Source organism: Vombatus ursinus, unplaced genomic scaffold, assembly GCF_900497805.2.
Source record: "Vombatus ursinus unplaced genomic scaffold, bare-nosed wombat genome assembly UNPS02000577.1, whole genome shotgun sequence".
Lineage (NCBI taxonomy): Eukaryota > Metazoa > Chordata > Mammalia > Diprotodontia > Vombatidae > Vombatus > Vombatus ursinus.
The window spans coordinates 23,374,527-23,390,115 of NW_020940355.1; the positions used below are offsets into that span (position 1 = coordinate 23,374,527).

A 15,589-nucleotide genomic window follows, 5' to 3' on the forward strand; every position below is an offset into this window, starting at 1 on the left:
TAAAATCTATTAAAAGAACCCATAACTTTAATAATGGTAATCATTGTCTGAGATTTTGTCCAGAGTGAAGAGTGATCCTTGTACAAATATTGATTTAAAACAGATTGCTAATCAAAGAAGAGGCTGTTAAACTTTGGGAGAGGTCTTTAGAGTGGGAGAACCAAGTAATATTTTCTCCAGCTAACCCTCTTGGCTTGTAGATATGCTTCATGTAAATGGGTAGAAGACTCTGTTTGTGCATAGGTATATGGATCCCCAGGGCTTAGTCACCTCCTAAGTTCAGCCTGAGTGTTCCCCTGGAAGCTTTGCTCACTTGGGGGTTCCCTGGTTCCCTCAGTGCTAAACTCCCAGGTAAGCTACTGCCTAGATAATAGCTATAACACCTCCTCACTCCCCCCAAAGCCCCAAGACAATGGTAGGAGAGGATTTCCATCAGAGAATACGTAGTTAACTCTTCTCCAGACCAGGAATTTCTTGGTCCCAAGTCATAACCCTAGTGTGAACAGTTATCCCCTTCAGTCATAGTTTACCCCATATTAGACAGTACCTATACCAAACAAGGATTCCCTAGATGGATAGCAGGAAGATAATGACAATAATACTAAGTAATAATCTCCATTGATATATTACTTTTAAGGTCTTGAGAACACTTTTCTTATCATTAACCTGTGAGATGGGTAGATGTTTTATTGTCCCTTATTTATTAGACCCCATAGTATGAGCCCTTATAAGCACTCTTCTCTTATGCTCTGAAACGAGTGTTCTTAGCCTGGGATCCATGAACCCTTTGAAGGTCCATGGATAGATTTCATAGAGTTAGGTGACACAGTGGATAGGTGAGCTGGACTTAGAGTCAAGAAGATCTGAGTTCAAATCTAGCATCTATATACTAGCTATGTAACCCTAGGCAAGTCACTTAACCCCTGCCTCCATTTCCCCACCTGTTAAATGTAGATAAGGATTCTTGTGAGGATCAAATGAGATGATATTTGTCAGGTACTTTGCAAACCCTAAAGTGCTATATAATTGCTATTTGTTATTATTTCGGGGGGGGGGAGTCTACAAACATGAATAGGAAAAAAAATAGCTATTTTATTTTCATTAACCTCTGACTGAAATTTAGGACTTCCTTCAGTTACTTAAAAACATTCTTCTGAGAAGGAGTCCTGAGAAGGAGTCACCAGCATGTCAAGGGGTCCATGACACAAGCTTAATAGCCCCTGCCTTAAAATTACATCACAAGTGTAAATAGCATAAAACTTATGATCAGATGTCACTGCTGTTCACCTGGGTTGCCCTGGGTTAATTTTGAATTGCACATAAAATAAAAATCACACTTTACTGCTTATCTCCAAACCATCTGAGTAGATTCTCAAGAATAAGCCATCCCATTTTCCCTCTTCATCTAGACATGTAAATTAACCTACACACATAGTGTTTTGGACTTTTTTCAAGGGAGTTGGTTATTATGGCATCCTTTCCCTCCCACTCTCCTGAGTATTTTTTTCATACAGTTTTTTTTCCCTAAATCTCCACATTGAGTTTAAACATTCTTTGGTCTCCCATCATCTTCATTCTAGAGAGTCATCGAGATAATGTTAGGGTGCCTGACATATCTGATACTGAAAGTCACCCTTAGGTCTTCCTTTGAGGTTCTAACACACAGGGCCTATCTGTTCAACTAAAGCCAAACTAACCCAACTTTGGAATTTTATACATATTTTTACCAGTTCTCCATTATTAATATCTGACAGTCTACTTCAGGCTAATTGCACAGTATTATGAAGGAAAAAAAATGTCAAGATGTAAATGTATGACCAAAAGCAGTTATAATTCTGTAATTTATTATTGCATTAAAACCCACAATATCTGTTGCATTTTTCCTTCTGAAATTCTTTTATGATGATGCTGATTTTTGTTGGTTTTAGGAAATGGTGATTATTATTCCAGTGGGAATGACTTTAGTAAATTTGCAACAATTCTACCAAATGAAATTGAAAAGAGAATTGAAGATGCCTCCATGTTACTGAGGTAGGAATGGCATTTACCTGGTTCTAAAAAACTTTTATTTGTTCATCAGAATTGCACTTTTATGTGAAGAAGTAAAAAAGGTTTTCCTATATTTCTAATAAAAATATTTAGTAAACAAGCAAGCATAGTTCTTTATTTTTAATTGTATTTTAATTTTTATTAAATATTTTTGAATTATTTTAAAAAACTTTTAACATTCATTTTTTTAAATTTTAAGTTCCAAATTCTCTTCCTCCTCCTCTATTCATGGAGAAGGCAAGCAATGTGATATCAGTTATAGATGTGAAGTCATACAAAACATATTTTCCTATTAGCCATGTTGCAAACACACACACACACACACACACACGAAAAATAAAGTTTAAAAAGTAAAACATAGTTCTTTAAACTGCTCCTATTATTTGATGTTCCTACTTTTTGCAATTTGTTAACTATATTTGATGCTGCTGCCCATGAAAATTTGATTAAGTATCAGTTGACATACGAAATGTTTCAAAAAAAGAAAAAGAAAATGGGGGCAGTTAAGTGGCACAGTGGATAGAGCACCGGCCCTGGAGTCAGGAGGACCTGAGTTCAAATGTGGCCTCAGACACATAACACTTACTAGCTGTGTGACTCTGGGCAAGTCACTTAACCCCAGTTGCCTCACCAGAAAAAAAAAATGTTTCTACTTGTTGAGGTAACAGGCAACAGATTTTAGCAAATGCTCAACCCATCCAGAGGATTTAATGATTAGAACCACCTCCTCCAATTATAAATTCTTCTAGATCGGTCCCATCATATTTTCATAAAAGTTTTTAATAATAGTATCAATATTGATAATAGTATTGTAATGGTATTAATGCAACTAGTAATCTTGTCTTTTAATAATAGCTTTTGATAACATTTTTTGGTTTGAACATTTCAATGGGAAAAGCAGGGGGCCCATATGTTCCTTCCAGGATCTTGAATTCCCACTGCTGGGACACTGTAGCATGATGTCTAAAAGACCCATATTTATCTAAAGGGTCACGGTCTCCTTACAGACTTTGGGCCAATACTACCCTTGACATTAAAATTTTGGAATCTTGAAATTTGTGGGATACACACACACACACAATTTTTTTTAAAGGCCCAATGTGTCAGAACCTTAAAGGAAGGCCTAATCAAGACTTGTAATATCAGATATGCCAGATGCCTTAATATTACCTCGATGACTATCTAAAATGAATATAACGGGAGGCCGAAGAAGTTTTAAAATGAATGTAGAGATAGATATAGGTTGTTGTATTGGACACTCTTCATCTGGTCACAGGGATCCATGAACTCAAGCTTAGAAATATTTCTCCTCCATTATATAGTTTCATTATTGATGTTCTAGGGGAAAAAATGTAGACTATTATGTCCATTGTTTTTCTTTCTTTGTCTTTTAGGAAATTTGTTGACCATTTTATAGATTTCCCCAAGCCTCTAGTTGCAGTGGTAAATGGCCCTGCTGTAGGAATCGCAGTTACACTTCTTCCCCTATTTGACATCATATATGCAACTGACAGGGTAAGTTATCTTTTCATTTCTCTTTTTAAGTTATCATTATCATTAATATAATTCTTTGTAGCAGTGGTATGGTTACTGAATGAATTGCACAGAATTTTGGTCGCTACATTTATATTTCCAGAGTCTAAGTCCCAAGTATAATAAAAATGACTTTTTGTTTGGAAGAGGGATGATTCCTTCCCCCCCTCCTTTTTTTTTTTCTGAAAAACAGCTGAATTCTTCTTAGTGAGGCATGCTGGTCAATATATCAGGCAGCCTTATTATTCATTTTTCAGTTTAAAACTGCTTTATAAAAATGTTGCTTAATAATCATAGAAGATTTGTCATAAAAATTGTAAATGAATTAAAAAAATAAAGAATCATTTTGTAATCCACTTCTCCCAAGTACACATATCTTAGAACCTTGAGATGTTAGTGCTATAATCAACTTTAAAGGTTATATAATCAAATCAAATGGGAAAAGGGAAAATGGGCATTGGAATAAGCATTTATACAGCACCTATTATGTGCCCCCCCCGTTTTTTTTTTAACAAATATTGTCTCATTTGAACCTCATAATGACCCAAAGAGGCAAGGAAGACATATATTATTTATTTATAGCAAACATTTAGATTATGCCTACTATGCACCAGACACTTGCTAAGCACTTTACAAATATTATCTTATTTGATCCTCACATCAATGAAGTAGGTGCTATCATTATTCCCATTTTAAAGTTGAGGAAACTGAGACAAACAGAGATAAAGTGACTTACCCAGGGTCACACAGCTAGAGTCTGACATCAGATTTGAATTTGGGTTTTCCTGACTCTAAGCCCAACACTTTATCTACTGCCTCCGATAACATATGTAATGTGATTTGCAGACCCTAAAGCACTAAATGCTAGCTCTGTTATTATTTTTGTTATATATAATCAAACCCCATCATTTTACTGAGAAGGAAACAGTTCCAGGAAGTTTAAGTGGCTTATTGAAATTCACATAGCCAATGAGAGACTTTATGTTCCCAAAAAGTTCACCTTTCATAAAGGAGTACTTTATTCCTAGATTTGTCTAACCCTGTCTAGCATAGAAGACCCTAACTAATTTTGTGGGCCTCCAACTGTTTCACACAGTAATAATTTCCTTCCCCAGTAATTTTTGCTCACATTTTTATAAGTTTTCCCAATTCAATAAATGATCATGATCTATTCATCATTTGGGATATGTTTTGCTTTTCCTAAGGGATGGATTTCTTGTTCTGTGCTAAGTATTCCGTCTGGAGAAGATAGTCATGTTTCAGAACACTCAATTACCTCAGTGATAATGCCTGGTTATCTCATCACCTGACTCCATTCAACCTGACCCTGTAGAACACATTGTCAGAAATAATGCTTTTAAGCAATCGATCAACAAGAGTTTATTCAAAGCTTGCTCTGTGACCAGGTGCCATGCACACGAGAATACAAAGAAAAATTTTTTTAAATCCCTGAATTTTCCTGAAAATCAAAAGAGAGGTTAATAAAATTGAAAGAGAACCATTGAACTAATAAATAAAACTAGGGGCTGGTTTTATGAAAAACCAATAAAATAGATAAACTATTGGTTAATTTGATTAAAAACAAAAGAAAGAAAGAAGAAAACCATACTACCAGTATCAAAAATGAAAAGGGTGAATTCACCACCAATGAAGAGGGAATTACAGCATTATTAGGAGTAATTTTGCCCATTATATGTCAATAATTCTAAAACTCTAAGTAAAATGGATGAATGTTTACAAAATATAAGTTGTCCAGATTAACAGAACAGGAAATAGAATACTTAAATAATCCTGTCTTAGGAAAAGAAATTGAGTAAACTATCAGTGAGCTCCCTAAGAAAAAATCACCAGGACCAGATGAATTCACAAGTGAATTCTACCAGACATTTAAAGAACAATTAATTCCAATACTGTATAAACTATTTGGAAAAATAGGCAAAGAAGAAGTCCTACCAAATTCCTTTTATGACGCAAATAAGGTGCTAATATCTAAGCCAGGAAGAGCAAAAACAGAAAGAAAACTATAGACCAATTTTTCTAATGAATTTAAATAAAATACTAGCAAGGAGATTACAGCAATATATCATAAAGATCATCCATTATGAGTAGGTGGGATTTATAGCAGGAATGCAGGGCTGGTTCAATAAGAAGAAAGCTATCAGCATAATTGACCATATCAATAAAAAAAAAAAATAGAAATCATATATTTATCTCAATGGATTCAGAAAAGGCTGTTGACCAACTACAACACTCATTCCTATTAAAAACACTAAAAAGTATAGGAATAATACACAGTAGTAAACAACCATAGTAATCTAGTGCTTGATAAATGCAAAGATCCAAGCTTTTGGGACAAGAACTCACTATTTGACAAAAATTGCTGGGAAAACTAGAAAGCAGTTTGGCAGAAACTAGGTATAGACCAATTTCTCACACTGTATACCAAGATTAGGTCAAAATGGGCACCTGATATAGACATAAAGGGTGATACCATAAGCAAATTAAAGGAGCATAAAATAGTTTACCTATCCGATCTATGGATAAGGGGAGAATTTATGACCAAACAAGAGAGAGCATTATGGGATATAAAATGGATCATTTTGATTACTTTAAATTAAAAAGATTTTACACTGACAAAACAAGTACAAATAGAATTAGAAAGAAAGCAAAAAACTGGGAGAAAATTTTTTCACAGCAAGGTTCCATGATAAAGGCGTCATTTTTCAAATATATAGAGAACTGAGTCAAATGTATAAGAAAACAAGCCATTCCCTAGTTGATAAATGGTCAAAGGATATGAACAGGAAGTTTCAGAAGAAGAAATCAAAGCTATCTATAGTCATGAAAAAATGGTATTAATTCACAGTTGATTAGAGAAAAGCAAATTAAAACAACTTTGAGGTTCTAGCTTACATCCATCAGATTGACTAATATGACAGAATAGGAAAATTAACAAATACTGGAGGGGATGTGGGAAAATTGGGACACTAGTGGACTGTTGGTGGATTTGTGAACTGGTCCAGCCATTCTGGAAAGCAATTTGGAGCTATTCCCAAAAGGCTATAAAACAGTGTGTACTGTTGCAATAAAAATCTGCAAATAAGGGAAACTCAGGTCAAAGTTCTAAGCACAGGGGCAGCTAGGTGGCACAGTAGATAGAGCACCAACCCTGGAGTCAAGAGGACCTGAGTTCAAATCCAGCCTCAAACCAAATACTTGACACTTACTAGCTGTGTGACCTTGGGCAAGTCACTTAACCCCAATTGCCTTTAAAAAAAAAAGTTCTAAGCACAGTCATTTATTTGCAAGGCTAGCAGTTTACAACTAATCTGGTCATCTGCCTCCTCAGTAGTCAGGGACAAACACAGGGGTTTTACAGAGCTTCTTTTATAGTAGTAAAACAGGATCTGGGAAATTATAGAATCTTGAAAAACTTGTTTGGTTGAAACAGGTCACTTGACTTGAGGTTGGGCTAGATGTATCCTAGAACAGGGCAGATGTAATTTGTCACTATGGCCAGCATTCGGGGTATAGGCATGTTGAGAGTGAAAGGGAACATTTCACAGGAGGGACAACCACCACCTAACTTAGTTGGTCAAGATACCATATCAATCTGTCCATCAAGGGAGTTAATGGTTATTGTCCTTCCTTCTCCAAGAGGACCAAAATGACATCACTGTGTTGGGTCAAGGTATGGTGTGTCCGACTGTGGCTGATCAGACCAGTACAAGCTCAGAAAGTTCTACCACAGGTCGGGCACAAATCGTCCATATGAACATTTGTAGTGGAGATGTCTTTAAATTTGCACATCTCGTGTTTCTTTTGAGCTCCTGTAGTTCTGCTTTGCTTATAAAGCACAGTGCCTTCTTTGATGTGGGCATGTCATGCTGGGCAGTCCCATCAAGGGAGTATTGCACTAACTGAAATGTCCTGTTACTATGGTAGGGGCTGTCAAAATGTTAACTGAACACAGAGCTAAACACAGAGGGTAACTTAGACTTGAGAAATGAGGAAATATTTATGCTAGCTTAACTCAGCTACAGGGACTCAGCTCTGCAAAAATGAGGAACTTAGTCTGTGACTATGGTGATTATATACCTCTTAATCCAGAAACTATCTGAATTAGACCTTACAAGCTAAAATAAATCTTCAGGATAATCAATACTAACTTAATTAGGAATTATTTTTATCAATACCCTTTGACCCAGCAATACCACTATTAGGTCTGTATCCCAAAGAGATTTTTAAAAAAAAGAAAGGAAAAGGACCTATATGAACAAATATTTATAGCAGCTCTCTTTATGGTGGCAAAGAATTGGTGGTTGAGGAAATGCCCATTAATAGGGGAATGGCTGAATAAGCTGTGGTATGTGATTGTAATGGAGTACTATTGTGGTATAAGAAATGGCTATCAGGATGGTTTCAGGAAAAATCTGGGAATACTTATATGAAATGATGCAAAATGAAGTGAGCAGAACCAGTAGAACATTTTACACGGCAAGAGCGATATTGTACGACGATCAACTGTGAATGAATTAGCTATTCTCAACAAAACAGTGACTGAAGACAATTCCAAAGCACCCATGATGAGAAATGCTATCCACTTCCAGAGAAATAATTGATGGAGTCTGAATGCAGATAGAAGCATACTTTTTTTTTCTTGTGTGTGTGTGGTGGGGAGGGTGGGTCTGTGTTTTATTTCACAGCATGACTAATATGGAGATATGTTTTGCATGATTGCACATGTATATATATATATATATATATATATATATATATATATCCTATATCAAATTGTTTGCCTTCTCAAGGAAGGAAGGAAAGGAGAGAATTTGGAACTCAAAATAAAAAATATATATATATGTAAAATTGTCTTTACAATTGGAAAAAAATCGCTGCCCTCGTGGGTTTACATTCTGATAGCATAAGCAAGATATACATAAATTGGTACATATAAGACAAGCACGGAGTAGATGTAAGGTGATCTTAGGTAGATGGAAAACACTGTGCTAGGTGCTAGGGATACAAAGGTAAAACAATCCTGACCTCAGGGGTCTTACAAAGGGAGAAGGAGAGGGAGATACAAGTAAAGGGATGAGTAAATATAAAATAATCTGAGAATAATTGCTCGCATTTATATAGGGTTTGCAAAGCACTTTACAAATATCATCTCATTTGATCCTCACAACCACCCTGTGAGGTAGGTGCTATTTATTATTCCCATCTTACAGATGAAGAAGCTGAGGTAGACAGAGTTTAAGTGACATACATCCAGGGGCCATACACCGAAGTAAATGTCCAGGGTTGGATTTAAAGTTACGTCTTCCTGACTGCAGGTCCAGGACTTTATCTACTGCACCGCTGAACTGCTAGAGGAGAAGGGAGAAAACACTTAGATTTTGTGAGATTAGCAAAGACTCCCTATAGAAGAGAACACCTGAGCTGATTGGAAGGAAGGATCTCAGAGGTGGGGAGGGCAGTGCATTCCTGGTACAGGGGCACATTATAAGGTTACTGAGCCGTGGACTATGAAAAGGCAAAGTTCTGAAGACATGAAGTTCATCAATTTGACAAGAGCATGAATTACAGAAGAGTAAGGTGAACTAAAACTGGCACCAGGTTGTGGGACATTACATCTCCTTTAGAATTAAAAAGTATAGCCACATAAACACTTCTTCTGCCCTGATTTTTACTGTCTTTCCATCTCTATTTTAGAATTCAGGATGAGAAAAAAGTGATTCTGTCCAAGGATTTTGCCCAACTGTATTGTAAACAAAAAGCATTCAATAAAAATAAAGAAAACATTACTCAGACAGGCCGCTGTTGATGAGAGGGCACCCAGGCATCAGCTAATGACTGGGGAAGGAAATGAAAGAGTTTTGGACTGGGAATCTAGACTCCTGTATTCTAAGCAGCTCCACTACTGACTTAATACTTAGTAAATATCTTCACCTTTCTAGGACTCTGTTCCCTCATCTATATAGTGAAGGGGTTAAACTAGATGACCTCACAGGACCCTTCCAACCCTGAAAATCTATGCAGCAGGAGTAAGCTATACAAACTGTAGTACATAGACAGGAAGCACTGCCCCTCTCCCCAAACTGAGGACCTCACCTCTTATTCTATTGAGAAAATTGACTCATTGTGCCAGGAGCTCCCTCTTCTCCCTTTCTCATCGTCTCAAAACTTCTTGACATCATCTGCCACTCTCACCTCCTTTACTCTGTAATAATGAAGCAGCCCTTCTCCTTGCCCAGGCCAAGCCCATTTGTAGGTACCCTTGATCCCATCCCTCCTGTCTTCTCTACCAAATTGTATGTACCCTTAATCATCACCTCTCATTCTTTAATCATTTTTTCATTCAAAACATATTTCTATATTAGCCATGTTGCCCTCCCCCCCAAAAAAGTAAAGGAAGTAAGAAAATATGTTTCAATCTTACTTAATTCATCAGTTCTCTCTCTGGAAATGGATAGCATTCTTTTTTTTTTCTTAATCTTTTTAAAATTTATTTCATTAAATATTTCCCAGTATAAAAAATTTTAACATTTTTCTTAAATTTTGAGTTCTAAATTCTGTCCTTCCCTCCTGGTTCTCCCCCCTCCTTAAGAAGGCAAGCAATTTAATATCAGTTATACATGTGAAATCATGCAAAACATATTTTGTTTTGCAACATAGTATGTTGCAAAAGAAAACAAACACAAGAAAAATAAAGAAAATGAGAAAAGTATGCTTCCGTCTACCTTCAGAATTCATCAGTTCTCTCTCTGGAAGTGAATAGCATTTTTTGTCATGGGTCCTTTGGATTTATCTTAGATCATTGTCTTGATTAGAATAGCTAAATCTTTCACAGTTGATCATCTTACAGCGTTGCTGTTACTATGTAAAATGTTCAGCTGGTTCTGCTTACTTCACTTTACATCAGTTCATAAGTCTTCTCAGGTTTTTCTGAAACCATCCTGATTATTGTTTCTTATAATAACATAATATTATTCCATCACAATCACATATCGCAATTTGTTCAGCCATTCTTCAGATAATGATCCCCTCAATTTCCAATTCTCTGCCATCACAAAAAGAGCTACTATAAATATATTTGTACATATAGTTCATTTTTCTTTTTTTAATCTCTTTGGGATACAGACCTAATAGTGGTATTTTTGGGTCAAAGAGTTTTATAGCCACAGAGAGTCTTACAGTCACAGTTTATAGCCCTTTGGGCATAGTTCCAAATTGCTCTTCAGAATGGTTAGATCAGTTCACAACTCTACCAGCAGTGCATTAGTGTACCTATTTTTCCACGTCCCTTCCAGCGTTTGTTGTTTTCTTTTCTGTCATGTTAGCCAATCTGATAGATGTGATGTGAGACCTCAGAGTTATTTTAATTTGCATTTCTGTAATCAGTAGTGATTTATAATATTTTTCATATGATTATTGATAGCTTTTATTTCTTCTTCTGAAAACTGCTTCATATCCTTTGACCATTTGTCAGTTGGGGAATGGCTTTTATTTTTATAAATTTAAATCAGTTCCCTATATATTTAAGAAATGAAGCCTTTGTCAGAGAAACTGGCTATAAAATTTTTTTTCCCAGTTTTCTGCTTTCCCTCTAATCCTGGCTGCATTAATTTTGTTTGTGCAAAACCTTTTTAATTTCATGGAATCAAAATCATCCATTTTACTTCTTGTGATCCTTTCTGTCTCTTGTTTGATCATAAATTCTTTCATTATCCATAGAACTGACAGTCTTATTCTCTAATCTTAACCTTTCTCTATCTACTGGTTCCTTCCCTGCTGCCTTCAAACATGCCTAAGTCTTCTCATCCCTAAAGACTTCCATTACGCTCTACCGTCTACTTCCCATATTGCTCCTCCCTTTCTCAATTTAACTCCTAGAAAAAAACTGTCTGTATTTATATTGACTCTACTTCCTCTCATTCCTCAACCCTTTGCAATATCACTTCTGTTTTTTTATTGCTTAATTAAAATTGTTCTTTCCAAAGTTATCAGATATCAATTGCCAAATATGAAAATCTTTTCTCAGTCCTTACCCTTCTTGTCCTCTTAACACCTTGACACTGTTGACCACTTTCTCTACCTAGAGCCTCTTTCTTCTTTGGGTCTTCATGACACTACTATCTCCTGGTTCTCCTACCTGTCTGACAGCTCTCTTTTGTTGACTCATCATCCATATCATACCATCTAACTATGAGTATTCTTTAAGACTCTGCTGTGGGCCTTCTTCTTTTCTTTGTCCACACTCTTTCTCTTTCCTTCAAAACCCGTCTTCCAGACTTCCCTATTTCTGTCAAAGGTTCCACCGTTCTTTGGTCAGTTTGTTCTTTCTCGGAAACTCCATGATTCTGACTCACCTTTCTCGCCATGTGAGCAAAAGACCTATTTCCCTGCGCTGTCTTTCCTACATACTAAAAAAGAATTATATCATAGTCAATACACTCTTCCCCAAAAAATCAGTCTTTGAAGCCAAGTTCTTCTCCAATGTGTACCTCATGTGGATCTGTTACCATTTTAACAGTAGTATCTATCTAATTGGTATCTGTTACTGATCTTTCCAAAACTATAGCTGAGATATTCTGTTTATATCCCTCTATTTGCAATTGTGTCTGCTTTATTTAATCAAGGAGCATTTTTTTAAGGTAAGATTTCATCTGAAAAATGAAGATTTAAAATGCTCTTGATTTCTTGCTTGCTCACTAATTCAGCTATAAATTTTAAAAGCGCCTTTGAAAAACATTTAGGGAAAAAAATCAGCCCATGTATCTAATCATAATCTAAATGAAAAGCTGAATGAAACCTAAGCATTCAGTTTAGACTATAATTATTGTAAATTAGTTCCCTTCCATCTAAAATTCATGAAGACTTTTATTCTTTGTGAAGCACAGAAAAAATTCAAGACCTGAGGAAAATCTAAGAATGTCCATGCTTTAGGCAATTTTCAAGTTAACTAAAAATCCTTTAAAACTAACTGGTTTTCATTTAAAACCACCCTAGGTATGGTGATGGCACACACCTGTAATCCCTGCTGTTGGAAAGGCTACAGCAGGTGGTTCTCTTGAGTTCAGGGGTTCTGAGCTATAATAGGGCTAAAGCTGATCCATACTAAGCCTGGCACCAATGCTATTAAAACTCCCCTCTCCCTCCCCAGGGAGCAGGGGGCTACCAGGCTGCCTAAGAAGGGACAAATCAGCCCATATTAGAAGCAGGTCAAAAACTTGGTGCCAGTCACCAGTGGGAGCAAACCCACTGCATTTCCAGCCAAGGCAAGGAAGACCTGGTCCTACAAAAATGAAATTAGATAGACAGATAGATAGATGGATAGATAAATAAAACCAACTGAAAAGTCACAACAAGAGTGTTTTTGTTTGTTTTAACAGGCAACATTTCAGACACCATTTACTCAACTGGGCCTGAGTCCAGAGGCATGCTCCTCTTATACCTTTCCAAAGATAATGGGTCCAGCCAAGGTAAAATCATTGAAATCTTAGTGGGTGGCATGGGGAGAATAAGGCCAATGTGTTACATAACACCTTCTTTTAACATTTTGTTAATTGTTTTAAGTATAAAAGAACATCATGTATTATTTTGAAGAGTTGTGCAGAACTAACTTCTTGGGAATGTGGGCATTTGCCTGTTAACCCATCCTAGCCAGATATCATAGAGGAACAGAACAAGAAACAGTTGGTGTCAAAAGATGGCCCATGGTCACATAAGTGGTTATGTAAGTTTTACAAGGGCAGTTACATAATAGAGCTGTGTTACTATTATATAACCATGATACCCAGATGTAAAATATACTGAGATCATGTCCTTGTTTCCCACTCGTACACATGGTGTTGTCTCTTCTGTGGGTTAGGGCTCCTGAGAGCTGTTGGCATTTTTTATGAGATCTTTTGGGGTAGAAACTAGGCATGCAGTGAAGATCAAGCTTAGTATTTGCCCATCCCTGCTTCTCACTTGTATCTCTCTTTCCCAAGAGCTGCAGATTACACCAAGCAAATGTCCCAGTGCCCACAGAGGATAGATTAACCCCTGACTATCAGGTGCCTTATGTTTATTTCATCAAGCTAATATCTTCACCTTGCTTTTCAATTTAGGCAGCTGAGATGCTTCTTTTTGGAAGGAAGTTAACAGCCCAAGAAGCTTATGCTCAAGGACTTATTACTGAGGTTTTTCCTGATAGCACTTTTCAGAAAGAAGTTTGGACCAGGTTGAAGGCATACTCACAACTGCCCCCAAAGGTAAGTACTCATGTTTTCACATATATAGGGCTATGGAAATAACTTTCTGAAAAAGGAGGAAATTCTCCTTAAAAAGAAATAAGTAGAAAAACAGGACTTGGAATGGCATCTTGGTTTTCTAAATTTTTTAATTTTAGAAATCTTGATATGTGATATTTGCCTTTAAAAGCCCTACCTTTGGTCATTCAAATACTGAATTGAAGCAAATGACTTACAATATATTTTCCAGAAAACCTCAAACCACAGTCTTTTGATACATAGAAGCTCTTAGGGTGAGAAAGACCTCAAGCAAAACATGAAACATTTCATTTTCTTTGCATAAAACATGCAGTCGACATTTGTTATTTTAGTGACAGAAATGTAGAAGGGGCATTGAGGGGAGTAGAGAGTTACTCTGTGACATGACACTTAGTGTTATGCCACAACTCTAAAGCCAGTTTCCACTTTTTTTAGAATTTTGATTTAAAGGGCCTCCACATACCATTTAATGCTATGGATAATTATTTTTCTGTAACAGAGTGAAATCTCTTCTTAGGAAAGGTCACATAACACATCATTTTAGATATTCTGAGAAGTAAAAAGTGGACTTTACTTTGTAAAGTACATTGTAGTACTTTGTAATACATTGACTAAGATTTTTTATTATTCATTCATTTTGCTGACCATTCAGTAATTTAAAAATTTTTATCTATTTTCTCCCCCTCACTTCTTCCATTGGAAAAAAAAAAAACCCTTAAAACAAATGTACATAGTCGAGCAAAACAAATTCCCCCATTGTCCACATCCTAAAAATAGATGTCTCTGTACAATGAGTCCATTACCTCTCTATCAGGACATGGGTAACATGCTTCACCATCAGTCTCTAGAATCATGGTTTGTTATTACATTGATCAGAGTTCTTTCAAAGTTATTTTTCTTTCTAGTGTTGATGATAATTATACAAATTGTCATCCTGGTTTTATTCAGTTACTCTCATCAGTTCATACAAGTCTTCTCAGGTTTTTCTAAGATATTTTCTCTTTTTTCTTATGGCATAATAGTATTCCATTCCATTCCATTACTTTACTTGCTCATTCCCCACTGGATAAGCAGCCCCTTCATTTTTACTTATTTGCTGCTAGGTGAAGTCTGAGTTTTAAAAAAAAATCCTTTTCCTTCCCTTCTCCACCTTAGCTTCTAGTAAGCTTACTCCAATTCAGCAAAATGAAGAAAACCATGTTTACCTTGAGTCATTTGCAAAGCAATTAATAGACTAACATTTTTCATCAGAGTATCCCTGGGGTCTTGAAAAATTATTGAGATGTTATGTGAGCATGTGTATAAGCAGGAGGAGAAATGTGATACAGGGGCCTTCTCAGACTGTTCAGCCCCATTGATTTATCATAAATGGAGTTGGGGGAAGGTCATAGAGATGACTCATCGGGGCAAGAAGGCATATCTTATGAGAAAGTAAACAAGAGTCAAAAGGGCTGCCATTGGTGATGTCTAAACTGATAATGCAGCTTCCTAAAGTGACAGCCTTGTAGATTTGTTGACTGTACCACTTACTTCTTTAATATGGTAGCTAAATCATTCATTGTGCATTTATACAACTCTGTGTCTAAAGGTTTTATAGAGTGAGGTGTTGGAGCATACAGTGGGGGAAAAAACAACTCTGAAATTGTACTTAAAACATGCTGCCTTTTATTACAGTAATTGTGTGTGTGTGTGTGTGTGTGTGTGTGTGTGTGTGTGTGTGTGTGTGTGTG

The 15,589-nt window shown here is 36.2% G+C and overlaps 1 protein-coding gene across 6 annotated transcripts in view; it reads left to right on the forward strand.

Moving 5' to 3' along the window:
- Positions 1-15,589, forward strand: part of ECI2 (enoyl-CoA delta isomerase 2) — a 37,109-nt gene that overhangs the window by 20,942 nt on the left and 578 nt on the right. For all 6 annotated transcript variants that reach the window (XM_027869154.1, XM_027869321.1, XM_027869390.1 and 3 more), the window contains 4 exons: positions 1,929-2,031; positions 3,444-3,564; positions 12,978-13,067; positions 13,698-13,841. In XM_027869154.1, the coding sequence (XP_027724955.1) occupies positions 1,929-2,031; positions 3,444-3,564; positions 12,978-13,067; positions 13,698-13,841 (458 nt within the window). The remainder of the gene's footprint in view (positions 1-1,928; positions 2,032-3,443; positions 3,565-12,977; positions 13,068-13,697; positions 13,842-15,589) is intronic.